The following is a 27315-nucleotide window of genomic DNA, read 5'->3' as shown; positions in this document are numbered from 1 at the left end:
ATAAAAACTATTTAACTCGTTGTAGGGCCCAGTTCTCACAGGACCCAAAACAGTTTTATAATTTCGTTAACACTAAACGTAAGCCTAAAACAAATCCTTCCTCGCTTTCAATTGAAAATACTACCGCAAATAATGATCAGGCAATAGCCTATCTATTTTCGCAGTTTTTTTCAAACAACTTATTCAAGCTCTTCGTATTTACACCAGACTTATTCCTACGACATACCCAAATCAAACATAATTTTCTGTCCTAGCCTAAAGGAAAGCTCTCTCCTGTTAGATCTTCATCGTGTCAAGGCTGTTTATTCGCCAGGTCCCGACGGAATTCCTGGCTGTGGGCTCAGGTATTGTGCCGACGCCCTGTGCTATCCCGTTCTGATATTGTTTACCTTGTCCTTAGAAACCTCCCACTTTCCCATTATTTGGAAGGAATCTTTTATTATTCCTTTCCACAAAAAAGGTAGCAAATTGGATGCCAGCAATTATAGAGGAATCTCTAAGTTGTCGGCCATCCCTAAATTATTTGAAAACATTATCACCCCTCTTACAGCACCTTTGTAGATCAGTTATTTCTCCATGTCGACCTGGTTTTATTAAGCGAAGATCAACAACAACAAATCTTTTGGAGCTCTCTTCCTATATTATAAAGGGCTTCCATAATAATTGTCAGACAGATGTAACCTATACTGATTTCAGTAAAGCTTTTGACTCTGTTAACCATTCTCTTCTCGTTAGAAAACTCGATTTAATGGGTTTCAAAAGGTCCTCTTTAAGAATAATTTATCCAATGTTCTAATGGTTACATCTGGCGTCCCACAAGGAAGCCATTTGGGCCCCTTTTGCTTACATTATTTATAAATGACCTGCCCAAAGTCTTTACTAACTCCATACTGCTTATGTACGCGGATGACGTCAAGCTTTGCGAGGAATACAATGACGTTGCCTGCCAGTCGGATTTACAAACAGATCTTAATAATTTTCAAACTTGGTGCCATGTAAACTTATTAAACTTAAATGGCTCGAAATGCAAGCTAATGACATTCTCTCGTGTCGCTCCTAAGCTTGCTACTTACATGCTGAACTGCTGCTCTTTGGAAAGAATTAATTCTGTTGATGATTTCGGCGTCCGCTTGGACCAAAAACTTGACTTTATTGATCATATTTCGTCTATGATGAATAGAGCCAGAGGTGTGCTTGGATTTATTAAACGGTGGTCGAAGGAATTCAGTGACCCCTATGTTACTAAATCCTTATATACTTCCTTAGTTCGTCCTATCCTAGAATATGGATGCTGCGTTTGGACCCCTCAGTACGGCGTTCATAGTAAACGCATTGAGTCGGTTCAAAAGAACTTTTTACTTTTCGCTCAACGCGGTTTAAATTGGGATGCGAATCAAAAATTACCTTCCTACGCTAGTATACTCCTATTAATAAACTTGCCGTCCTTAGCCAATCGTAAAACGATGCTAGGAATAACCTTTATTCTTAACCTTATCCATTGTGATGTGTAAAGTGCTGACTCATTGAGTCAGCTTAATTTCCATGTACCATGTAGAACTACTAGATCCTATATCCCATTAGTGTTGCGCCACTGTAGAACCTCCTTTGAACAGCATGAACCTTTTAGAGTGTTATGTGCAAATTATAATGATTTGTACACACTAATCTCTTACATAGATACCCTTCCCAAATTAAAATCCTTAATATTAACACACTTAGTAAACATGCAAGCAAGCAACCTGGCAGCACGCCTTTAGTCAATTTCCTCGTATTCTGTCCTACATTTTCCATCGCGCCTACTAACACCTAACCCAAACAGCCACGTGCCTGGTGTCATACGGGCCACTTGAATGTACTGATCTTAGTGCATCAACGCCCAACAACAATAAAATACATTGATTGCAGCTTTACTGTAATTCAACCCACAAATTTTGTAGATTCAACCCACCAGAATTTTTTCTGTGTAGGGGTCATTGAATTCCTTTGATCACCGTTTAATAAATCCAAGCACACCCCTGGGCTTTATTCACCATAGACGAATTTTTTATTAATTTACTAGCTGTACCCTGCCACGTTTCTCTGTGCCATATTGTGGTTAAGAGGGCACTTCTGAATACATCAAGGTTATGGCAAAAGCATCTTCCTGGCATAAGGTGAAGAAGGCAGTCAGAGTTGTCGTAGGCGGATTCAGGACTCTTTCTTGCACATTTAGTTCTGTGAAATAGACACGTTGACCATTCTCCAAATTGAATGCCAAGTGAACTACAGCTGGATAGCGTTCATGAATTGGGAACGAAAAAATTCGCCATGCAGCCTCGTTGCTGCTTATGTATCTTCCAGCCTGGTATTGAGATATTTCATCGACAACTCGTACTGCATTGCTGTCACCATTTTCTGCCTGAACACCAAAAACTGCCATATCGCTGCCTTTATTCACATACTTGCAGTTATATTTAATCGATTTCACGGAATTGCAATATTCTACGTTGATGTGCGCTTTGTATGATTTTGACAATAGTGGTGAGTATGGAACCACCCAACGATTGTCTACCTCAATATCACCAATTCTCATGTTTAAAGTTGCCGAAGTCCCTCCATCTTCAGTTGACCGTCTCCTATACAGAGGATTTCCATCGTCCCCTGTTACGGTGTTGGCTGTAAATGCTCGAGGATATCGCTTGGAACACTTCCCGTCTACCATTCATGGTGAACATGGGTTGAGGGTACCATAAGGGCCATGGATCATGTTCTTGATGACAACTTCATGCAAATCCGTATCAACCTCGGCCCGTGGAATCTCAGCGCATATAACATCGTCGATTTCGTCTGGAGTAATTTTATCATACAGCCAAATCAGTATGTGCGCATGCGGCAAATCCTCTCTTCTGCCATTCTACTGAATACATTCAGCACCACACAGATCCAAAAACTCCATGTTTCACAATGAAATCCATCAGTGACTTGAGCTTTTGTCTGAAAACACGGGCTGTGATGTCATGCCTATCCCTATATGATTGTCCAGGAAATAACAGCTGTACTATCTCGTCCCAAGCTAGATTGCATGTGAAGGTGATAAATAAATCTGGACGGCCGTAGCAACGAACATATGCCTGGGCATCTTGAGCATATTCATGCATGTGGCGAGGACTACCTATGTATGAGGATGGCAAAATCGTGAGCTTTCCAACGTTGGTTGTATTACGGCCATTCATCACAGCATCCCGCAAATGGATATATTCTTCGGACCGAAGTTTCATCTGATTTAATCGAAGGAGCCTGACAGTATATGCAGACCTTATGCATCCGGCCAATAACGACATTGCTATTCGAGCTGTAATCAACAGTTGGATTATATCTGAATGCAAGACGATTGTATTGCAGGCTTTCATCTGCTGCAAGCTGTAAACGCGCTTTAGCTACCCTTGCCCTGTCGCGTTCATTATTTTGAGAGTGAATCAAATCGATTGCTGCAGAACGCGACTGCCTAACTCTCAATCGTTTTCTCTCAAGCCTATCTGCTCGTCTTTCTGCTGATTCCTCGTTGTGCATCTGCATTGCTTTCAGCCGCTCAGTCTCTCGGATGGAGGCCCGTTCTTCGTCAGTCATATTCGTAATCTTACGTCTGTTTGCTTCTGTATTGCGAGTACGACGACCAAAACTCGACTTCTTGGGTGGCATGACTTCGTTTCTTACTGAACCTGAACAAAAAAATAAAATTTGTATCTCCAATTTCTTCTTTCAATATGTTTTGAATGTTTGACAGGAAATGCTTTGATTCAGCTGGCTGCCTGTAGAGGGCGCAGCAGTAGGGGCACGGGAAACGCTAAAAAAATAGATATATTCGCAACCGCAGATAAGCTATCAACATCAAAAGTAGACAATAACCGAGCTGGAACCTCAACGCATGTTGTGTAAAAATTTGGGCTTAAACGGTTCAGAACTTTTCAAGTCTATGAAGGATGTAGACACGAACAGAGCATTTATATATATATAGATTTATAACAAGAAAGGAAGCTAACTTCGGCACGCCGAAGATTGTATACCCTTGCAGATAGAACTTCTATGAATAGGAATCAATACAATATAAATTATATATATTTGTGTTAAAAAACAATGAAGTAATACCTGCTTTCATTTCATTCACCTATACATATATTTGCAGTTTTACATTCACAGATTTGCATTTTTCCTCTACATCAAACGATCGTTTGTATGGCACCTATATGATATAGTCGTCCGATTTTCATGAAATTTAACACAAAATTATAATTATTAATTATTAATTAAAAATTATATAAAATGGCTATACCTCAAATTTAATGAAAAGCAGCTGTAAACTGAAAAAGTTATAAATTTAATTGTATTAATTTCTCGATCGTTCCTATGGGAGCTATATGATATAGTAGTCCGATTTTCATAAAATTTTATGCAAAATTGTAAAGTATAGTTAAATGGCTATATCTCAAATTTGATCCAATTCTATTAAAAACTGAAAATGTTAAAATTTTTTTTGTAAAAATTTTCCGATCATTCCCGTTCCGACATATATACGAGTGAGAGTATATAGAAGGCTAACTACAAAGTTTCATTCAGATAGTTTCAAAACTGAGAGACTAGTTTGCGTAGAAACGGACAGACGGACAGATGTACAGATGGACAGACGGACAGACGGACAGACGGTAATGTAACAAATTTTGTACGTTAAACTCGATGGACAATTCAACATGTAACAGAAAATAATACTTATTGTACATGGAACATAGAACACGGAAAGTATTATGTTCGTCAATGTTCTTCTTACAGACGTTAAGGGCTATTGGAGGAAAATAACGAAATGGCCTTACAGGGACAGCGAGTCGTAATTTGCTTACAAGGTTTGAGGAACAAATTTGACTGTTAATTAGCTTAAGAATAAAAATAACGCTGTGGCAGGTTCGACGATTCTTTAGGGTGGGGAGGCTTAAAAGCCGTAGCCTGTCGGCATATGATGGAAGACGGGTGTGATTAAGCAGGACTCCGAGATCTGTTACCGTATAGATGCGTTCAAGATCGCTCGCACCTATAGAATTATTGGCGAGCAGACAATTCTTCCGGTAAAATGACATACATTTACATTTGGAGTTGTTGAGAAAGAAGAGATTATTAGTGCACCAGGATTGCATTTTTTGAGTTCAGTTTGCAAAAAGTTATGTGAATGAGAGTTTTCAATGGCAAACAATGACGTCATCTGCGTACATCATCACATTTGAGTGTAGGACCACTTCAGGGAAGTCGTTGATAAAGAGGCCGAAGAGAAGTGGCCCAAGGTGGCTCCCTTGAGGAACGCCAGAAGTAAAAAAAACTCGGTTTGAGGGAAAGCGCTTAAAGGTGACACGTTGACTACTGTTGGATAAATATGTTGCAATCCAATTAGTCAATAAAACAGGGAAACCCAAAAGCGTAAGTTTTCTTTGTAATAGCAGGTGATTTTTCGAGTCAAAAACTTTGCTGAAATCGGTGAAAATAACGTCCGTTTGGAAATCCAATTTGAAAGCGTTTCTAATGACAGCAAAAAATTCAAGAAGGTTTGTAGACGTTGATCTGTTTTTCATAAAACCGTGCTAAGATGGGGACATAATTGATCGATAAAGTCAAGTTTAGGGTCCAAGCAGCAGTTCACCCTATAAGTTGCAAGCTTGGGAACATCACAAGAGAATGTGATTAGCTTGAATTTAGAGTCCTTCAAGTTTAATAAGTTTACTCGGCACCGTGATTGAAAATCATTAAGATCTATCGGGTAACGTCAGAGGCGTCACCCTGGCGAACTCTATTACTCTCTGACTCTCGCCGAATCAGAGACAAAACAAAGATCGAGCAAGCGCTCTAATGAATTTCGTACATGGTTGACTTAAGACCGTGAAATGTCGAACATGCCAGCAATAAAGTCATGTTGTGTAGAAGTTAAGAGAGTCTTGGTGGAATTATTTGAGGACCAAATAGCCCCAGGCGTATTAAAATCACCCAGGACTACCCAAAGTCTTTTGGATTCCACATGAATAGCATAAAGGTGGTTCCAATAAATAGGAAGTTCCGATAATGAAGGTATGTAGAAACAGGTAATAAAAATTGAACTACCAATGATAGCAAGGTTCACAAAGAGGAATTCATCATCGTTGCATTCCTCGAAAGTTAATATGAGGGTTCATAGAAGTGATAGAGCGATCTAGCCGGTAAACTGTAAACTCAGCTGGAAAAGCTTTGGAGCTCAGAATCTCTGGCATTAAACAGGTTTCTGAGAGCACAATAACCTGAGAAGCAAACGAAAGACTATCAGAATACAAGATAGAAAGCTTACTACGTAAGCCTCTTGCATTCTGATAGGAAATACGTAGGGAGTAGGTTAGTTTTTTGGGTAGGAACTGGTAGAAAGCGCAATGGTCTGATCGGGCCTAGTTATTTCTACCGGCCGCTTTTTCTTTTCTTAACTTCGAACTCCTTGACAACAACGTACTCTGGCCTGAAATTTGTAGAGTAAATTGTGTCAAAGAGTTCGTTAGTGACATTTATTTTAAAAGATAAAATATCCCTAGCGTAAGAAAATTTGAATTTATCTACCCTAATCTTTATTTTATCGGCTCTTGTTTTGCCTTAAATAAAGGCGAATGCATCTTCCAATGTTTAGTCAGGGGCTAAGAAACAAATATATGTCTCGCATGTGAAATAGATATTAGGACTTTTGGCAAGGCAGGGGACAAAACGGATATCACCAGCACCAAATCTTTTTTAGAGCTCGATCTCAGGACCCTTGGAGCTAAAGCTTAGGTCGAAGGCTCGCCGAAGGGGACTTCTTCTGAGAGCCCGTTGCAGGTAGTTGGGGTCCGTCTGCATGCTGCCCACCAACAGCGGTATTTTTGCGACTCGGAGACTCATTTAATAGCGTAAAGCTATTTAATAGCGTAAAGCAATTAAAATGGCGTAAAGCTATTAAATTGGGTGTCCAGAGCTAAAAACATATAGTGAGTTTTTCAAAAACTCAATAATATGTTCTAAGCCGCTCTTGGTTTACCGCACAAAAGACATCATCTCCTTTTCCACCTCGCGGCAAGCCCCGCAGTAGTAACACAGGCCAATGGTTTTTTTCTCACATCCTTCACCGTCCGAGCTGCAACACCAATACACTTTGGTTGCTGTTATCGCACAGAAGCAAAATATGCTAAAGCACTAGCAGCACATTTAAAAACTGAGAACTCTATAAAGTACACAGATAAGAATAGCTCCATGCACACGCGAAGTAAACGGGAAGTTGTTGTAAAGAAAAGTAGAAAATTTAATTAAGCCCCGGTTGGTTTATGCAAAATATAACACAATTCGAGAGCGCAAGAAAAAAAAAACCTTTCACTTTGAAAGATGAGAGCTTATGAATCTTGCGTCTATATTCGTAGCAAAACTGCTGAAGGTTATAAACTATAGTTGTTGACGTTAAAGTCAAAAGTATCGCCGCTCAAGACCACACCGTTCACAAGGGTTGAGTTATGTACCGCTCACCTTCTCGCAGATCTTTGGCAAAGAGTCAAACCCTTATTAAAAGTCTCTATCGAACAAATATTCTACTGGTCGGATTCGAAAGTTACTCTTCATTGGATTTGATCTCATCCAACGTGGTGGTTGTTGACATTTGTTTGAACATGGTTGTGGGGGGGGGACTTTGGGAGGGTACGGAGAGGCGCTCACGCTGCTGGCAGGCAGGCTCCTCGTCGCAGCAGCAGCACTCCAGACCCCGAATCCGGCGCGTTTCAGCTGCTTGCGGCGATGGCGGCTTGTCTCGTCAGTCAGACAAACGTTCTGTCGGCGATGGTCCAGGGAATATGTCCTGAAATGCCAATTCGGGGAAAGTGGCACCACCAGGGACAGCTCGTCGCTGTCGCAGAGGACAACCTGCCGCCTCAACAGTGGGTTCTAGTACGGAACGTCGAGACGCACGCACGGGAGGACAGCATGGTCATCGTCGTCGACCTTAGACGGAGCGCTTCCAGTGTGTTGAAGGCGTGGAGGCATTGAACGGGGCCGGTGTTGGCTGAATGTAGTAATGTGTAGTTTACAAAAATTTTCAGTCTAGTGTGATGTGCGCATATTAATATAAAAACATATAAGCAGAAACATACAAATTCATTGTGACACTTTGTTGCAATGCAAGCACAAGTTCAAGTGCAAATGTAATATGATCGCCACACTCAGACGGAGAGCACATCAAACTCTTTGGTCAGCGTTCCCACACAGACCCAAAACAGCACATGTATGTAACGAACTCACAACTCTCTCAACTCTAAGATATAAAATGCATTCACTAAAGAACAATACAACGAGCAACAAGTCTTCTTAGTGGTAGCTGGTGACTTAAAGCGGAGACTTCTAAACTAGTGTAAGTTAGCTTAGGCCGAAGGCGGGAGCATAATAAAGGTCTCTAGCGCTGTTTGCGAATTCGCCCCGCCTTCGCCAACCGTCGTTAAAGCTAGCCTAAATAGAATGCAATCGAAAAAATTCTTTCGTTTTCGATTTGCCCGATTAATATATATATAATCTTTCCACCAAGTCTTCGGTTTTATTATTTACAAATAATATTTTTAATAAACTAATTAAAAACTTCAGACGACGCTGATTTTAAAATTAGTAAAAATATTATACTATAACCAAAATTGTAAACCACTTAAAATTAAAAATATTTCAAGTTAACATTGATAATGTAACACGTACCGGAATTGGCGATGTTGATGCTTATAAAAAAATATATATACTATATTTGGGGATTTAACAAATTGAGTTTATTGATTTGGGTTAAGTTCACAATTGACATTAGTACACTATTTATAAATGTAAAACTTCGGCTTTCGCAACTCGACTGGCCTCATTCAGGACGGCAAGAACTCTGATTTTTGGAACGGGATAGCACTACTACAAAATCTGTAAAAATCTTCGCAGTTATGGTGAAGTTCGAAATAGTGTATGGACTCCCAATTTTCTAGGTTTCCAAGTAACCTAGCTTCTTCCAATCCCACAACCAGCCATCGTGAATTTTCATTCGCCCCTGAATGAACTCCATTTCTTTATATATTCGGAAGCAGTCGCAAAAACTCTTGTTCATTATATATCTCAGCTAAGCATAGTTTTTTACAGAACTCTTCAATAAACGCTTGCCTGAGCGCGACGCAACCCCTTACTCTATTGGTGCTTTTGATATAAAGCTTGGCGGCTTTTGCATAAATAAATCTCTGCAAATAGACTTCATTCGAAACAAACAATGCGATTACGTTAAACAATTTAAAAACAAATTTTTTGAACAACACCGGCTCTCGCTCACCCACAGCCAGTGCTTACGACACTCGTCTGCCGCTCTTCTCGTCTTCTTTAAAATCGGAATAGTGAAGCTCTGTCATTGTTCGGAGCAGACCGCTAGCGCCTAATCATGCGCGCATGGGTGTATGGCTGCACCTGCTGCGCTCTTAGCTCTTTTCTTTGTTTATCTATTTCTCTCTCTCTTCTTCTTCTGTCGCCTTATCTATGCTAAGCTACATTTTAAGATTATATATGTTGAAGTCAATAATTCGATCGGTAGTTGCAGCTCCGACCAGAGAAGTGAACGAAAATATACACAGCATTTAATTAACCTATTCGTGCGTTGTAATTATTGCTTAAGGGTGGCAAATTCGTTGTCTTCCCCATAAACAGTCATCTTTTCCGCAACATCTACTAGCTTCACGTCCCTCTCTCACCTTTGCGAAGTCTGCTTTTCTGCACTCATCTATCCTGCTGCTCTTCGTTACGAAATTCGTCTTTGGTCTCCTTGTCGAAATACATGTTTTAAAATGCTCTCCAGGTCGTACTCTTCGCTAATCTGTCTCTCAGGTACCCTTCGCTGCTGTTTGCAAAATTTTTGACTCAAATTTGGTAAAACATTGAATGTCTTTTTTTTCTGGTTTTGGAAATTTGTTGGTTGGAAATTGTCGCCTTCCTCCAATGCTGTTTCTTTCAAATTGTCTCTCTTGCTACATGCGATGGCGTCATCGAGAAATTTTGCAGAACTCGGACGTTTTGTTTCGTCGAATTTGATTTCTGTCGTATGCCAGTTCCTCTGTTTCGTAGTTTTCGTGGAATCTCTCACACACTATGGTTTTCGTCTGTGTGATGCGAAGCTGTGCGTTTGTAACTTTTTCTGCCTACCAATACATGCAGAAATTAATTTTTTTAGTATGACACTTTTCAATAGTTTTTCTCCTCCGATGCTTTAAAACTTTAGTATTTAGTATTTGTGTTAACGCACTTTATTTATTTGGGTAAAGTTCACAAGTTACATCAGTAGACTATTTTTAAATGTAAAACTTCGGCTTTCGCAACTAGACTGGCCTCATTCAGGTATTTCCAACGAGCAGCGACACAACCACAGACTCGGGATCACAGCGAAGAGCTTCGGTTAAGACGCTCGCCGACGACGAAGCCGATTGCCGATAGCAACACGTGGAGGCAGCCGAGCAAGCCTCTGATGGAGGAAAGCCATGTAAGCATCACGCCACCATGCGAGAGGTTCGGGAATCGGCCTAAGCAACGCTGGCACACCGAGCTGAGTGCCAGCGAAGGGCGAGAACGCCAGAGCAGCAGAGGGATCGGGGGCAAAGGAGGGTGTCCGAAGTCCCCCTCTTCCCACCGATCGAAGGAGTCGGTTTTGATCACACAAGGAGAACGGACGTGCCTTCCGGTGCCGGTCTCATCGGGACCGTGAACGCCGCGGCCACTGTGACCACCCGTCCTTGCCGGGAGCGGTTCCCTGCTGATGCCCTCCCAGGCCGAGGAAAACGCAACCGGGTGCAGGGGAGTGCAGCACATGGCCGTCGGTGGGACAGGTATCCGGGTGACGGGCCGATCCTGGACCGCCGGAAGCCTGTGCGGAACAACCCCTTTTTCTACCTACTTCTCCCATCCTGTTGCAAATCTCGACCTCTGGGCCCACTGTACATCCCGGATTAAAGCCCCACTATAGGAACGGACAGGAGTAGTATTGAGGTTAGGGATGAAGCAGTGGAGGTGCATGCCCAAGCACAGAGGTACAGTCCGCTTAGCAACAACTAAGTCATTCTGGACCCTAAGTCCCTAAGTCTGCGCACACGACGTGAAAAACAGACACGAACACATTAGGGACCCGAAGTTCCCAAACGTCGGCGCCAACGAAGCGAAACCATAGGCACGAAGACTTTCAGACCCGGAGCTCTGAAACACGAAACACGTACGAAAACAGACGAATGCACCCCGACACGAACGGAGACACAAAGAGGATATGTAGGAAGACAATGACGACGTCGCAGCCGATGGTTCCCATTTCTTTCACACGCCTGCATTAAAGGCCTAGGACCACCAGCATAAACAAAAACATTTGCCTTCGAGCGATCGAGGAGTTCACATCGAGCAATCAACATGGACAGTTCTCATCGAGCGATCAAACAGTTCATATCGAACGATCAACACGAACGACAACGCGATTTAACCACGCAGCATTAACCAGGATCCTTAAGGATACCCACACAGGACCACTCATAGTCATCAAGGACTACACCAAATGAACCAGGATCCTTAAAGATATCAACGCAGGACTACTAATAGTCACCAAGGACTAACCCAAATCACTCTTAAAAGAAACCGGGTCCCTACGCGCTGTCCTCAAGGATAACCCAAGCACATAAAAAATTACTTGAAAATCGCAGAGGACTGTACGCATTCGCACGTCAACCTGAACACTCGGACCTAGTCCTGACTCAGCTCAGGAAGATGGAACTCAAGTACGGAATTACCCCTTCCGGGGACATCAAACCACTAACGCCGCTCCCACCCGTGGCGGAGAAGCCCAGTGGTAACCAGACACTCACGATTCTACGAAGTGTCTCACCTTCGGCTCGAAAGTCGGAAAGTAACACACGAACAACTACCACATATCTGGACATAAACACCTGCTCTCTCTTGGTGGACAAGGTCACCAAGTGGGGACTAGTGTTTGACGCCACCTCAGATGCGCTTGGTTTCATTGAGCATCTGGAGGAACGGCGGATTCTTACCGGATAGAGAGAAAGTATCTGTTGCGAACCAGCGGTCTCCAAGGCAAGACATGGACCGAGGTGCGCCGAGAATTTTTGGAATTCTTTCTACCGCCGCGATATTTCCAATGATTGAATGACGAAATCCGCACACGCTACCAAAGGATCCATGAGCCATTTAAGAAATATCTGGTGGACCTACGACTCGAAATGCACAGAGCAGGATCAGAATCCCGATGTTCACACGTCGACAGGATTTTAGGACTTGGGCCGAGTTAACAAAACTAATTGTTAAATACGAAGTCGCACGCAGCCGCGGAGTACGATCCCTCCGTGCGCATACAACTCGCGGAACCATGACCGAACACCAGACGGCGACCTCAAGGAACATGATGAACGCGAGCTACGCGACGAATGTCAGCACGCCACAGCAGTCACGACAACGAAATTCTCCGGCTGACGTCACACACCGGACACAACCAGTAAACCAGAACAACCAGCTTCAACCATCTCTGCCCACGGGCGTATTAACGTGCACACTGCCTGCCGCAACTGCGAACAGGAGGGACACGCCTCCAGGGAATGTCGCAATCCTAAATCCATCTTTTGCTGGGATTGTGGCCGACTGGGAAGTCGAACCTTAGATTGCTGCAGAAACCAGAGTATCGGGGACCAACCCGGGCCAAACGTCCAGAGAAACTGACCACCGCGATACAACAGAATCATAGCCGTATCCGGGCAGAAGTCACGGCCGTGGGACAACCTCTCACTACCACCTTGGAGAGGGGGGCCTCGCATAGCTGGACGATCTCCTACTGGGGATGGATTTTCTTTGCTACTGACCAGCTACACTCCAATGCGGAATTGCCGACGCTGAGTATGACTCAGAGGAGGAGCCACGCTCCAGTGACCACACCGAGATACCCAGAGCCCTGGCTAGAACAGTTCCTCAAGCGAGAACTTTCTTGGTTTCATAGGTTTACCGGCATTTCCCAAATTGCCGAACATTGCATCATCATGCGTAACGACAAGCCTTTTAAGCACATATATCACCCACGGAATCCTGAGGATCCACCATATCGCGGAACGGCTGTGCCAAGCCCGTTTCATATTCACGCTGGACCTCAAGAATGGATACTGGCAGATACCAGTATCTCCTGCAATCCGTGAGTCCACAGGGTTCATTGTCCCCGGCCGTGGAGTGTTTCATTAGAAGATGAAGCCTTTTGGTATACACTCGGCCCCGGCAACTTTTCGACGTGCCCTCGACACTGTCATCGGCCCTGACATGGAGCCACACGCCCTCGCATATTTGGATGACATCAAAGTGATCGGATCGACGCTGCAGGAACACGTCCGGAATCTACGCGAAGTGTTCAGGCGCCTGAGGAATTCCAACATCCGTCTCAACAGGGACAAGTGTAAATTCTTTCAACGGAGCATCACATACCTTGGAAATGTGATTCGTGAAACCGGGACTCACACGGATCCGGATAAGATTTCCGCCATACGGGAGCCAACAGCGCCGACGAACCTCGGCATAGCGTCCTGGTACAGACGCTTTGTACCGAACTTTGCCGACATAGTGGAGCCAATGACTTCAGGAAAACAAGTACGTGGCTGGCCCAAAAGTATTACTGGCCCGGATTGTACAGGGAAGTAGCCATCTACGTACGACGATGCCAGAGCTGCCAACGCTTTAAGGTTAGCTAGGAGAAAGCAGCGGGAAAGATGTTCACACGCCAGGTTGACGAAATTTTTATCGGACCCCTCCCGCGGTCCAAACAAGGAAACACAGTTCTCCTTGTGTTTCTGTACTCGTTCAGGTATTTGGAGCGAGCCTTTCGGAAAAGGATACTCAACCGTTTCGGAATCCCGAAGACTCTGGTTTGTGACAACGGGACTCAGTTCACAAGCAGAGCCTTCCGGACTTTCTGCAAAATCCATGGCAATGAACCTCCAATATACCGCCCCATGGACACCGCGACAGAACCGTTAAGACCATAATAGCGCAATATCTTGGCGACGAGCCACAGACTACCTGGGAGCAGCTGCTAGCCCCGTCTTCCTTGACCAAGAGCCTACACTCTCTACGACGAGGTAACACCTGGCCGAGGAATCGCCACGATCCCGCCTGAAGAGCGAAGCAAACAGCTACACAGAATCTTTGAAGTTGCTCGCGACAACGCCGAACGTGCCATCTCCGAGCGAGGCAGCCACTACAACTTACGACGAACGGAATGGAGACCAGCACTGGGTGCTCTAGTTCTCGTCCGACGACACACATTATCCAATGCTGCCGACGGGTTTGCTGCCAAGCTAGCAGCCAAGTATGACGAGCCTTATCAGGTCATGAAATTCTTCTCGAAGAATATAGTTCGGCTAAAGGATCCAACTACTCGCCGCCGCTGTACAGCCAGTATCACAACCTGAAGCCGTATCATCAGCACAACGTGCCCTGATCGAGGATAAAAGGGCGTCATTGGGGCCGCTTGCTGGCGAGCGCGCTCGCCCAACGTCCCCGCCCCCATGGCGGGCATAAGCACACACCGGGTTCCCCTCGGGCCAGTCGGTAAAAGCGGCCATCACCGCAAAAGAAACCGATCGAACCCAGAGGAGAAAATCGATAAACAACGATCAACGTGGAAGCCAGCGAAATTGACGAAATTAAAAAAACGATGAAGCAAAGAAACCGGTGATCACCACCGCCCCTGATAGCCATCGGCGCCCCTCGGGCCAACCCCAGGGCGGCGCCAAACCGGCTACGACTCCAAACCGGCTACGACGCCAAACCGGCTATGACGCCAGCGGCAGGACCTATCACGTCATCACCATTGGACGGGGAGGAACCAACATAGGGCATGGCTGTAGGACCGCCGGCCCTGGCACCCACCAGATATACGGCCGCCCCTTTGGGATAGGGCCCGAGAACGACGAGCATTCTCACGCGGTTTTGAGACGAACCCAATCCTTCCTTGCAAGGCTGCTGGAGTCTCTCAGTCGCATGCAATGGGAAGGACCGCAGGACGAGGACGCACTACTGCTGATGTTCACTAGCCAAGATGACAACCGGTCATTGTCCGCACCGAGGGCCCGTTACAGCACCCTCTCAGACGAATGGGGCAACAACATTGAGCGGGCACGACCCGAGTCGGACGGAAACGCTACAGGACTATCAGGCGAAGGATGCCTGGGAGATGGTGACGCGGCCACTGTGGCCACCCCTCCTCGACCCCTCCTGCTCGGAAGCGGTTCCCGGCTGACAGGGCCGCCCCTTGTCAGAATTCTCTCTCCGGGCGTAGCGGGCTGCACACGGGTGACGTGGTCGCCACCCCTATGACCCGGAGGTACCTTTTTCTCCTAGGCGAGTCCTGCGGCTCCGGGTGACGGGGGATGAACACGCCACCGGGTGACACGGAGTGGTCCAAATCCGAGCTGCCCATGGCCGTCGGTGTGATAGGCGTCGGTATCCGGGTGACGGGCCGATCCTGCACTCCCGGAAGCCTGTGCGGAAAAACCCCCTTCCCCACCTACTCCTCCCATCCTGTTCCAAATCTCGGCTTCTGGGCCCACTGTCCTGTCTGTTCAAGTAAATACAAACTATTTCTATGTAGGATGCTGGTCCGGCTTTATATTTATCATGGCCCGTGATTAGCATCCTTGCAAGGTAAAAAATTTCAGAAGGGGATAGCACAGGGTAGCACAGATAGCACAATACCAGAGCATACAGCCAGGAATTCCGTCGGGAACTGGCGCATAAACTGGCATGATACGAGAAAGATCTAAAAGAAGAGATCTTTCGTTTAGGATAGGACAAAGAATTAAGTTCGATTTGGGTATGTCGTAGGAATAAGTATGATGTAAATTCGAAGAGTTTAGTAAACCACGATGGTTTATTAGAATAACTGTACACATTCATTAAAAAATGAATTCATGACATGTCAGTGCACATGTTTATGTGTAAGTTAACACGATTAATGAGTAGCCACAAGTCGGTATAAGTCTTGGGTAATTATTGAATCACCCTACTGTTTTGTATGCAAATTCAGCATAAACGCCTTTAGGGGCCGTACCTGGAGCCCATTGGTTCCCGGTATGGTGAGTTATGCTATTTTTGATAGTGTCAGCACTTTGGCCTGACAAGCCGCCGGATTGCCGGCCACGTTTGAGTACAGTTAATATCTCGCCTTAAGGGCAGATAGCAACGGAAAGAAGTTCTCCCGTCATATAGCTTACTCACGACAACTCCAGAGTGCTGGCGAGACGGCGCGCAGCGTCCCCTTCTACATCCCCCGCGACTGCTGCGTGGGAATTACCGGAGACACACACACTTAAAATATAAGACCTACACTCACATACACACACGGGGATAATTAAAATAAAAACACCTACACTCGAGTTTGAAAATAATAACATAAAGTGCAGCAAAAATTTCAAATTAAGGTGCCACTGTAAACGTGGCATATAAATAAAAGCTAGCGGTGTCAGATATCAGCACTGCTGCCTCCAGCAAGAAATTTTCTTATTTATTTGGATACCAAAAACTCGGTTATTTTTTTTTAATACATGAAAATAGCAAGAGCAAACCTTTTTTCAGCCGAATTAAAGTATTCGGTCACGCAATAAATTGTGTTTAGTGTGGGCCGATGAGTTTTCCAGACCCATTGAGGCATCCAAGACGTGAATTCGAAAGTGAGAGTGAAGAAGAGCGGGACCAACCCGAAGACGTCAAATAATTCGTACACAATGAACGCGGGCGCTGTAGAAATGCAAATTAATGCCGCAGTGGCCTATCAGGAAGAAAAGCTTAATGCTGAATTCGAAGCGAATACTAGGGCAGTTAACGAAAGTTTAAAAATTTGAGCATAGAGGCGCAACAAATTGAACGCTATGAGAGGATATCAGTAAAACCGAATGCAAAGCACTGCGATATACCGTTAAACGCAGTAAAGTCAATCCCAAATTTTACGGGCGTACAAGACGAGTACGTGGCATGGAGGCAATTTGCCACCAACGCCTATGAATTATTTGAACCATATCCGGCTAGTGCAATTCCAAGCAGTCACTGTTATAAGAAACAAAATTAGGGGACCAGCGCGAGCGCTATTAGTTTCTCACAATACCGTGCTCAACTTTGACTTCATTATGGCTAGATAAGACTTCTTTTATGCAGACAAAATATTCTCGCGCCTTTTACGGCAGAGACTTAAGTTGGTCCGTCAAGGGGACCAAAGCCTAATGCATTATTACGATGAAGTCGGAAATTGACCCTCGTTACCAACAAGATCGTTATGACACATGCTTAATGCTTAAAAACAATAGCTGATGCTCTACACGTATTCATTTCTAGTTTAAAGAAAACCCTAAGGTCTGTTGTATTTCCAGCACAGCACAAAGACCTGTCATCAGCTCTAGCTAGGGAGGCTGAGGCCAGCTTCGAACGAAGTATGTTCGTAGCCACATATGTCAAAGCTGTCGAGCAGAGGAATCAAAATACTGATTTCCGCAAGGGCCAAAATTATGCACCCGAAAGACAAGGGAAAAACTTCGTGGCCAAACGTGCCCAGAAAAAATTCCAACTTTGTAAAAAAGCCAGATCAACTGAGGAAACCAAAAAACCAATTTAAGTCAGTTCCCAGAACCAATGGACGTAGATCCGTCGTCCTCTAAATTCAAGCATTCCACGAATTTAAGGCAGGGTCTTAACATACAATCCTCAAACGAATAGGCGCCAGAAAGGCCAAACTCTTCAGAGAGAATGACCAGGCACCAGCGCGTTTACAATATCAAGCAAACCACCAATTCGGATGAAGACCCGGACTACTACAATCGAGCACGATAATGACCTAATGCCCCAAATTTTTTTTTTTAGCTTAGTCTGTTAAGTAGTTCATTATATTATGTAAAATAAATATATAAAATAAAATAAATAAATGAATATAAATATAAAATGGAAATGCTGTCTGTCACGCATCAATTATTTCAATTTTGGAATTATTTAAAAGCAACACGTAAGAGTAGCCAAAATGCAATTATTTTCTTACGCTAAAAAACGAAGGGAAAAGATGTAATTGGAATTGATTTTTCAGAGACTACGGGATACCCCGTAAAAGGATTTCTGTTTTTCAGTTAATTAACTAGAGGTGGTGTGGGATTTATAACATTTAAGAGATTCTTGTTGATACTTATTAAAAGGGTTTTTCACTTTTAGTAAATTAACTAGATTCGGTGTGGGGTTTTTAATAAAAATGTAGAGCATTTTTTAAATAGAATTGATATTTAAGCGACTTTGGAATACCTTGTAAAAGAGACTCTTTTTAAGTAAAGTAACAAAAGTCGGTGTGGTTTTTATAACAATAATTTAGATATTTTTGTAAAGTTGATTTTTAAGGCACTAAGGGATACCCTGTAAAAGGGGTTTCGTTTTTCAAATTAGTAACAAGATATGGGTTTTTATAAAAAATAATTAGAGATTTGTGTAGATAGAGTTTCTATTTAAGAGAATTGAAAACACCCTTTATTTTCTTATTTTTTTCAGTACATTAACTAGATTCAGTATGTTTTTAATTAAGCATTACAAAACAGTTTGGAGAAGTTTCCCTCCCTCTCAACTGGGTCACAATGCAACTATATATTTTAATTACATCCTAAAAGGAAGTGTATTCCCATTCCTCCTTCCTTCTCAAAGGACAATTGCCTCTTCCTCCTGCTGGTATTGCTTATTCTTGCGTCTGCGATTCGACTTGATTTTGCTAAGCACACTGTATGCCTGCTGGATCTCAATGAAACGCTGGTGTGCCTGGGCTCTCAAGGCCTCATCCTTAACCTTACTATTTGGAGAGCTTCCTACAGGCAGCGGTGATCTCCGCCTGCGTGGCAGTGGCACTAAGGTCAGGACCTTATACGAGTTCCGTTCGCCATCCACATCCATGCTCCCGAACACCTCCTTCCAGGTCTCATACCAGCCATAATGCTGGCATACTTGTAGGTATCCCGCAGGGCCTGCTTCAGATCTGTCCACCAGGCAGAGGCCAAGAATTTGTGCAGAGCCTCGTGGATGGGCACCTCGCCGCCATCCTCATCCGAAATGGTGCCATTGAAGTACAAAAAGCTGCCCCAGAAGGCGCAGTAAATGATCACAGCGGTGGTTAGCTTGAAGGTTCGCTTGCCGGGACTGCCGCGCCTGGGTGGAGTGCGTCGCCACTGCTTGGAGTTGCCGTCAAAGGTCAGAGCCGAAATCAATCCAGTAAGCAGCAGGGAGTAGGTCTTATCGTATATCAAATACATGGCCGGATAGGCTAGAAAAGCAGCCAGGAGGCAGTGCCACCAGACACCCTGCTTCCGTCCAATGTTGCCCACCAGCCAGACGCCCAGGGACACAAAGATAGGTATTGCCTAGTGCAGGATGCTCAGGTCCCAGCCACCAATCAGAGTCTCTGGTATGGCCATGGAGCACACTTGTCCAAACAGGTGACCGATCATCACCTGGCCCACGAATCTCTTCGAGGAATATGGTGGTTTCGGACATGCCTGCAGCTTGGCAAGGAACTGCTTTACAAACTATGGATCCTCATTGGCATCCCTCACGTATTCGGAGATTAGGAACAGCTCACCCATCCAACCGATGCCCATGTAGCCTCCTAGAGTACACCACCAGATGAAGGCATGGCGATCCCGATGCAGGTACAAATGATGCAGTCCAAAGATGCCACCAAATATCCAGCATATATAGGCCACCACCACCGATTTCTGTGGCGGCAGGGCATTCGCTTCCGTCGTCTTTGTTTTCGTCTCCCAGTGCTTGCCATTTCCCATGGCGGATGAGGATGATAATGAAGTGGAGCCAGGTTTTAGCTTGGAGGGTGATCCATGCGTAGAGTTTTTGGTAGCTACGGGGGACACTGTCTGCTTGGTGCTTGGTTGGTTGGATTCCAAGGAAGTTCTTGCAAGCTGATCCGACCTCAATTGGTTGTGAAATTGTCGCTACGCAGGCGCAGTTTTTGGGCCACGACCGTAAGATGCTCCGTCCACGAGACGCACGAGTGAAAGAGAGGTGTCCAAGACGGTAGAAGCAAGAGGTGTGGAGAGATGGCGGGTGGAGAACTTTCTCTTTTCACAAATTCTACGCACGCAGTTAAATCAAAAACAAGAACTTGAGACTTGCTGTACTCTACAGCAACAACAAAAGGCCACTGATGCACTGATGCGTTCAATTCCAATTAGTTCTTGTTGCTCTTATTCTTCGCGCTGAATAAAAATACACTTGAACGTTTGGAAGCGAGCGAATTGTTGTTTTGCGGGCCGGGTTAAAAAAATTATTGATGACCTAATAATTTTTTTGAAGATGGTCATTGAACGAAGGTTGGCGTGGAGGACATTTAAAATCCTCATAGATACGTGAGCGGCAAAGAATTATGTAAAGCCCGTAAAGGAGCTAAAACCCATAATGCCGGTCGACTCCCAATTTACTGTAACTTCCATTCATGGCTCCAGTAGAATAAGAGGAAAGTGTTTGATGCATTTATTCGGCCTAAAGCCCCCTTTCTTTTTACTCGATCCTATCAAGGCGTTCGATGCCATCATAGGTTTCGACCTGCTAACGCAGGCCGAAGCTGCATTGGACTTATGTAACAACGTAATCAGGTACGATAACGTTGCTGAACAGTTAAAATACCAAGAATGCGACAATGTTAATTTCACAAACATTGATTTGTTATGTCTATGTTGACGACGCAATAATCTTCTCTGAGAACGCGGCCGCCTACGTTAGAACATTGACACAGTTCTTAAATGTCTATACCAAGCCAACATGTCAGTGGCACCAGAAAAAAATTAATTCTTTAAATTCTTAGGGTGAAAAGATGGAACTGAAAAGGTAAAAACCAAAACCAACCAAACTAACAATCTTGTTCAGCCTTAGGACTTTTATAGGTTTGGCCAGTTAAAACAGAAGTTTTGTTAAAGACTTCACGACTATAGCTAGACCACTTACCTCCCTACTCAAGGGAGAGAATGGCACTGATAGTAAACACAAAGAAGGTTTCAATCGAATTTAATGAGATCCAAAGCAGAGCGTTTCGGACACCAGCGAGACATCTTATCATCAGAAAATTTCCTTCGACTTGACCACCGATGTCTCAGCAAGCGGTATCGGTAGCCATTACTATGATATCTCGCACATTGAAAGACTGCGAGCTGAACTACGCAACTAACGAAAGATAATTGTTAGCTATCGTTTGGGCCATAAGAAAATTACAAAATTACCTATATGGCACCAAAGAGATCCAGATTTTTACGGACCATCACCCGCTAACACTAACCCGAAAATTAAAGGATGGAAAGCATTCATCGAAGACCGTAATGCTTAAATTTTTTTCACAAGCCCGGTAAGGAAAATTTGTGACCGACCCCTTGTCCCGCCCGAACATTAATGCAATACAAAACGAACCCCAGTCCAAAGTAGCCACTGTGCACAGCGAAATCTCGTTGACCTACACGGTCTAATCTACCGATAAACCTTTAAACTGCTACAGGAATCAGATAATCCTGGAAGAAGCAGGAAAGCCCCTACGGCAACACTTCAAATTTGAAGAAAAAACCGCCATATTATCCACTTTGACATTAAACCCTCCCTGCTCACACACACTTAAAATATAATTTGTATATAAATTTAAAAATATAAAAAAAGCGTTCTAAGTCTGTCTTGCGAAACAGAGGACTTTTTTGGCTGGACGGTCAGATATATTCTGTAAGTCAGACCCAATATCAAGAGTCACATCGAAAGTAGGATGATACGGAGTCGCGTCGGCCTGCGTCAGAGTCGCCACCCTGGCTAAACTGACTCTCACTGGATCAGAGACGAAACAAAGATCGAGCAAGCGCCGTAAGGAATTTCGTACATGGTTTACTTGAGACAGCGAAACGTCGAACAAGCCAGCGAAAAAGTCATGTTGTGTACAAGTTAGTAGAGTATTGGTGGAATTATTTGAGCACCAAATTTTTTTTAATTTTTAATTTTTGGACGTTGATGCACTACGGTCTGTACATTCAAGTGGCCCATATGACACCAGGCACGTGGCTGTTTGGGTTAGGTGTCAGTAGGCGCGATGGAAAATATACTACAGAATTCGAGGAAATTGACTATCTACGTTAGATTAGTGTGTACAAATCATTATAATTTGCACATCAGACTTTAAAGGTTCATGCAATTCGAAGGAGGTTCTACAGTGGCGCAACACTAATGGTATATAGGATCTAGTGGTTTTACATGGTACGTGCAAATTGAGCTGACTCAACAAGTCAGCACTTTCCACATCACCATGAATAAGGTTATAAAAGAAGGTTATCCCAAGCATCGTTCTATGAATGGCTAAGGACGGTAAGTTAATTAAAAGGAGTCTATTTGAGTAGGAAGGTAATTTTTGGTTTGCATCCCAATTTGAACCGCGTAGAGCGAACAGTAAAAAGTCCTTTTGAACCGACTCGATGCGTTTGCTATAGACGCCGTACTGAGGGCTCCAAACGCAGCATCCATATTCTAAGATAGGACGAACTAAAGAAGTATATAAGGATTTAGTGACATAGGGGTCAATAAATTCCTTCGACCACCGTTTAATAAATCCATGCACACCTCTGGCTCTATTCATCAAAGACGAAATATGATCAATAAAGTCAAGTTTTTGGTCCAAGCGGACGCCGAAATCATCAACACAATTAATTCTTTCCAAAGAGCAGCAGTTCAGCGTGTAAGTAGCAAGCTTAGGAACGACACGAGAGAATGTCATTAGCTTGCATTTCGAGCCATTTAAGTTTAATAAGTTTACACGGCACCAAGTTTGAAAATAATTAAGATCTGTTTGTAAATCCGACTGGCAGGCAATGTCATTGTATTCCTCGCAAAGCTTGACATCATCCGCGTACATAAGCAGTATGGAGTTAGTAAAGACTTTGGGCAGGTCATTTATAAATAATGTAAACAATAAGGGTCCCAAATGGCTTCCTTGTGGGACGCCAGATGTAACCCTTAGAACATTGGATAAATTATTCTTTAAGAGAACCTTTTGCGTTCTGCCATTCAAATAACTTGAGATCATATTATCGAGTTTTCTAACGAGGAGAGAATGGTTAACAGAGTCAAATGCTTTACTGAAATCTGTATAGATTACATGCATGCTGCCCACCAATAGCAGTTTTTTTGCGCCTAGGAGACTCATTTAATAGCGTAAGGCTATTAAATTGAGTGTCCAGCGCCAAGAACATATCAAGAGTTTTACGAAAACTCGTTAAAATGCCCTTAAAACCGCGTTTGGTTTGCCGCTTGAAAGACATCATTTCCCTTTCTACATCGCGACAGGCCTCACAGCAGTAACGCAGACCGATGTTTTTTTTTACATCGTCCAACGTCCGAGCCGCCCCACCAATACACTTGGCGTGCATGACGTTGTCGCACAGCCAGCAGCCGATTGTAAGGTCACCTGCAGCAATTGCCTTTTTGCAGGTTGTGACGAAACAGACAATATTTACGGACATTATAAGGACTTACCACTGAACTTGTACTTGAAAAAAAAAACAACAGAGCTATAAAGAAAGAAGTGAAGAGTCACAGCGAGAGCGAGAGAGCGGGAGAGCGTATGAGATCAGATAAGATAAGAAGTGCAGCGGCACAGCTAAAGCGAAAGAGTGGAAGAGCGTGGGAGATAAGTAGATAGCAAAAACGTTTAGCTGTTGCGACGGCGCAAACAAAAGCTACACGAAGAAGGCATAAAAAGGAATGCAGCACAACTAAATTGGGAAATAAAACCAATTATAAGCACACATTAGAATAGATGCATGCACACGCGAAATGAACGGGAAGTTATTAACACAAAATAGAAAATTTAAGTTGACCCCGTGGTTATTTTCAAACTTTAACACAAAACGAGAGCGCAAGAAAAAAACACGTCCGTTCGCTTGGAAAGATGAAAGTAATATATATTCTATGAGTCCTTGGTAAAAATGCATTATAAGTACAAAACAAATTATACAAGCGCGATGGACGATCCCATGCAATAAAATTCAGCCGTTTCAAAGTCTGATGTCTTTAACAGAGGATTCGATTCATTGGACCCACTGTTGTCTACTCTAAACATATAGAAATAGAAAGGTTCGATAAATTAATACAATTAAAAATTATAACTTTTTCAGTTTTTAACAGATTTTCATCAAATTTACGATATATAACCCACTTTTATTACTCTAGAATTTTAATTTTAGTTTTATGAAAATCGGATGACTATATCATATAACTGCCATAAACACGATAGTTAGATATAGGGGAAAAAGCTAAACTATGAATTGAAAACTGTAAATATAATATATATGTATGTATAAGTGAATGAAATGAAAGCAGGCATTACTCCATCGTTTTTTTAAACAGAAATATATATAATTATATTGTATTAGTTCCTAGTCATCGAAGCTCTATCTGCAAGGGTACATAAACTTCGGCGTGCCGAAGTTAGCTTCCTTTCTTGTTTTTTAATAATTTCTGCAATTAGGCGATCAAATCAAAGTAAATATTCGTAATAAGCAAACACAAAATAAATGAGCCTAACAAAATGCATTGATACGGAACCAATATGCTCAGGTTCGCCCTGCTGAAACGCTATCTTAGAGAAGACGAAATTGTACTTCTAGATAAAGACAAACTTTTAATTTAGTTTCGAATCGATATAATATATAGCAATTGGAGACACTTTGGGGCTAGAATACATATATTGCTACTATTTTATATAAAACTCCTATTTCTACTTTATTTTGAATAGATTTTAATCATTTTGAATCATTCAATCTTTAACCAGATTTGTCAATGTTTTGGAGAAGCCACAGTTTTTCGGTCAGCTGTTATCGGATGGAGGATAGAGATGTTGCTCTGTGGAAATCGGAGTTTCCCATCTACGACAATTGTGGAAAGACAGGTAAACAATGTTGACCTGTATTATTTGCTTAATTACAACGTTTCTTTTAAGTTAAATCATATATAATGGGGCTTGTCATTAAAAAGGCCCTCTGTGCGAGCAAAGTTTGCAATCAATAGCAATATGCAACGATATACATACAAACTTCGACGTGTCGAAGTTAGCTCTCTTTTATCTTTTATTAGAAGAAATTTTTAGAAATTATTGAATAACTATATAATATGTTATTAAACGCATATAAAATAAGAAAAATAGCAATCCCACAATGGTGTATAACCCTTAAAAAAGCGGTAGTAACCTTTGATTCACGTTATGTAATTTACCTGTAGCAGACGCGTAAGTTTCGAATCCCTAAAAGGTACATGTTTGGTTTTACCATTAACCAACGATGATATAACATTTCCCAAAGCCGAAAGTGATAAATTAATTTTAGTTGCTTCTTTAAGGCGTTCTCCCTGAGCTCCCGTCTTACGCTGCCTTTCTGAGCCGGCCAAGTCCACCAGGTTTAATTTTCCTCGCCGTATTCCTGCTTGAAGAATTTCACGATCAAGATCATCTTCAAGATCATGATCTGATGTAATATTTGTAGTAAAGTTTTGTGATTGCTCCAAGGTAATGGTAAACACTGTATGCGATCGTGAACTTTTTTCATTCATTAATGTCGCAGCCGTTATCCGATTTTTATTGCCTACATTTAACCAGCGATAACATTGTACTGCATTAATAACTGGCTGGGAACTTAATGTTGGCACTGTAACTCCAATACCCGGCATGTCTTTAAGCTGATGATTAACAAAACAACCATCTCTTGTCGTTACAAGCAAGTCACGAATATTCTCGTTGTAAATTTCAAAGTAACTTACGAACGCCAAGTATCTAATATTGGTTATCATGGATATCGCTTCAAATATGTGATCGAAACATTTTGGTATGATTCCATCGCTTATTGTATTATCCATGTTTTTAGTGCCCTTGTAAGGAAAGTATAAATTATATATTAAATACTAGTAAGAAGATTACATATATGGGCAATTCTCCGGTGTCGAATGCGACATTCGTACGCCTTCAAATTAAAAAAAAACATGTGCCAAGACTTTATTTTAATTTTACAAAAATTGAAACGAATACTTCATGGTTAGCACTATAATTCGTGTAAAGGTCGATTTTAAATCCTTGTTCGTTTTCAAGATATTCAACTAAATGTACTGTATTCGCACGCGACAAAAACAGAAGTTACATTAGCCAAAAACCAGTTTAAGGTCTGATTTCAGCGAAACGTGATAAAAAATTGTATTGCAATAAATTTTAATGAATTATATTAGTAATGTACTTTGTTAGATTTTAAAATATTAATATTATTAATATTATGATTTCAGCGAAACGTGATAAAAAATTTTATTACAATAAATTTTAATGAATTATCTTAATAATGTACTTTGTTAGATTTAAAAATATTAAGTAGTTTTTTTGTAATTAAATTTTAATCCCGGTCGCACGCGACATTTTTAAAAGCGAAATTGCATATGTCCTTTTGCATTCTATATGGACTCTTTGTATTCTCTGTCTTATATTAGAAAGCAAAAGTAAAAGCAAAATGCCTTTGTTTAAGAGATTGGCCTTTTTTTTATAAAAATAACATAAATTGCGTTTACGCGTCTTTGACATCGATTATTTCGAAATTTATGTTAGAAAATTAAAAATTCTCTTAGTCTTGGTCAATCTTACAAATTTTTTATGAAACCATGTTAAAAATACTTGTTTTTAAACAATTTTAAGTTTTTGGCCGCGGTGGACCTTTCTGGAGAATTGCCCATATGTATATTGTATAATATTTAAGATAATGATAAAAGGTGGTCTTAAATTACCTGCATTGTATGTGTTTTGCCACAACCTGTCTGGCCATATGCAAAAATCGTTCCATTATATCCTTCAATAGAACTTTCCACTAGTGAGTAGCACATTTCATTATAAATTACTTCTGTTGTTGTATTCATATTATAAGCACTATCAAATGTGAATACTTTTTTTTGAGCAAGTCGTGCTAATGGATTTAGCACAGAAACGGAATAGTCTTTAATATCTACAATGTTCTGAAATATTCGTTTTTATATTATTATCATTAAATTTAATTTTTTTATAGTAAATTCCATTATACTTACTTCACATTTACTCTCAATTTCATTTCGATTCATTGGCCGACACCGAACTACAACCTTAATGTTTTCACTCATTTTAGTTCACTGGGGAAAAATAATACTCTTTATTTGAATTAAAATCTTTTAATAATAAAGTAAGAGAAATATTTT

At 42.3% G+C, this 27315-nt stretch overlaps 1 protein-coding gene and 1 pseudogene across 10 annotated transcripts in view; both read right to left on the bottom strand.

Moving 5' to 3' along the window:
* Window positions 1-27315, bottom strand: part of Kif3C (Kinesin family member 3C) — a 41538-nt gene that overhangs the window by 13661 nt on the left and 562 nt on the right. For 7 of the 10 annotated variants that reach the window (XM_086826695.1, XM_086826697.1, XM_086826700.1 and 4 more), the window contains 3 exons: window positions 27169-27249; window positions 26875-27099; window positions 25333-25980 (listed from right to left, as the gene is read on the bottom strand). In XM_086826695.1, the coding sequence (XP_086682821.1) occupies window positions 25333-25980; window positions 26875-27099; window positions 27169-27240 (945 nt within the window). In that variant the 5' untranslated portion in view covers window positions 27241-27249. Of the gene's footprint in view, window positions 1-25332; window positions 25981-26874; window positions 27100-27168; window positions 27268-27315 lie in introns of all 10 variants that reach the window. The other 3 variants (XM_020954301.2, XM_086826702.1, XM_086826704.1) reach the window with 2 other exon arrangements.
* Window positions 18535-23489, bottom strand: LOC110185458 (dnaJ homolog subfamily C member 22-like; annotated as a pseudogene).

The sequence above is a fragment of the Drosophila serrata genome, unplaced genomic scaffold (genome assembly GCF_035046125.1).
Source record: "Drosophila serrata isolate PLE 108 unplaced genomic scaffold, ASM3504612v1 contig_160, whole genome shotgun sequence".
Taxonomy (NCBI): Eukaryota; Metazoa; Arthropoda; class Insecta; order Diptera; family Drosophilidae; genus Drosophila; species Drosophila serrata.
Note: the sequence above shows the minus strand (reverse complement) of the source record. Positions and strands in the feature narration are given on the sequence as shown.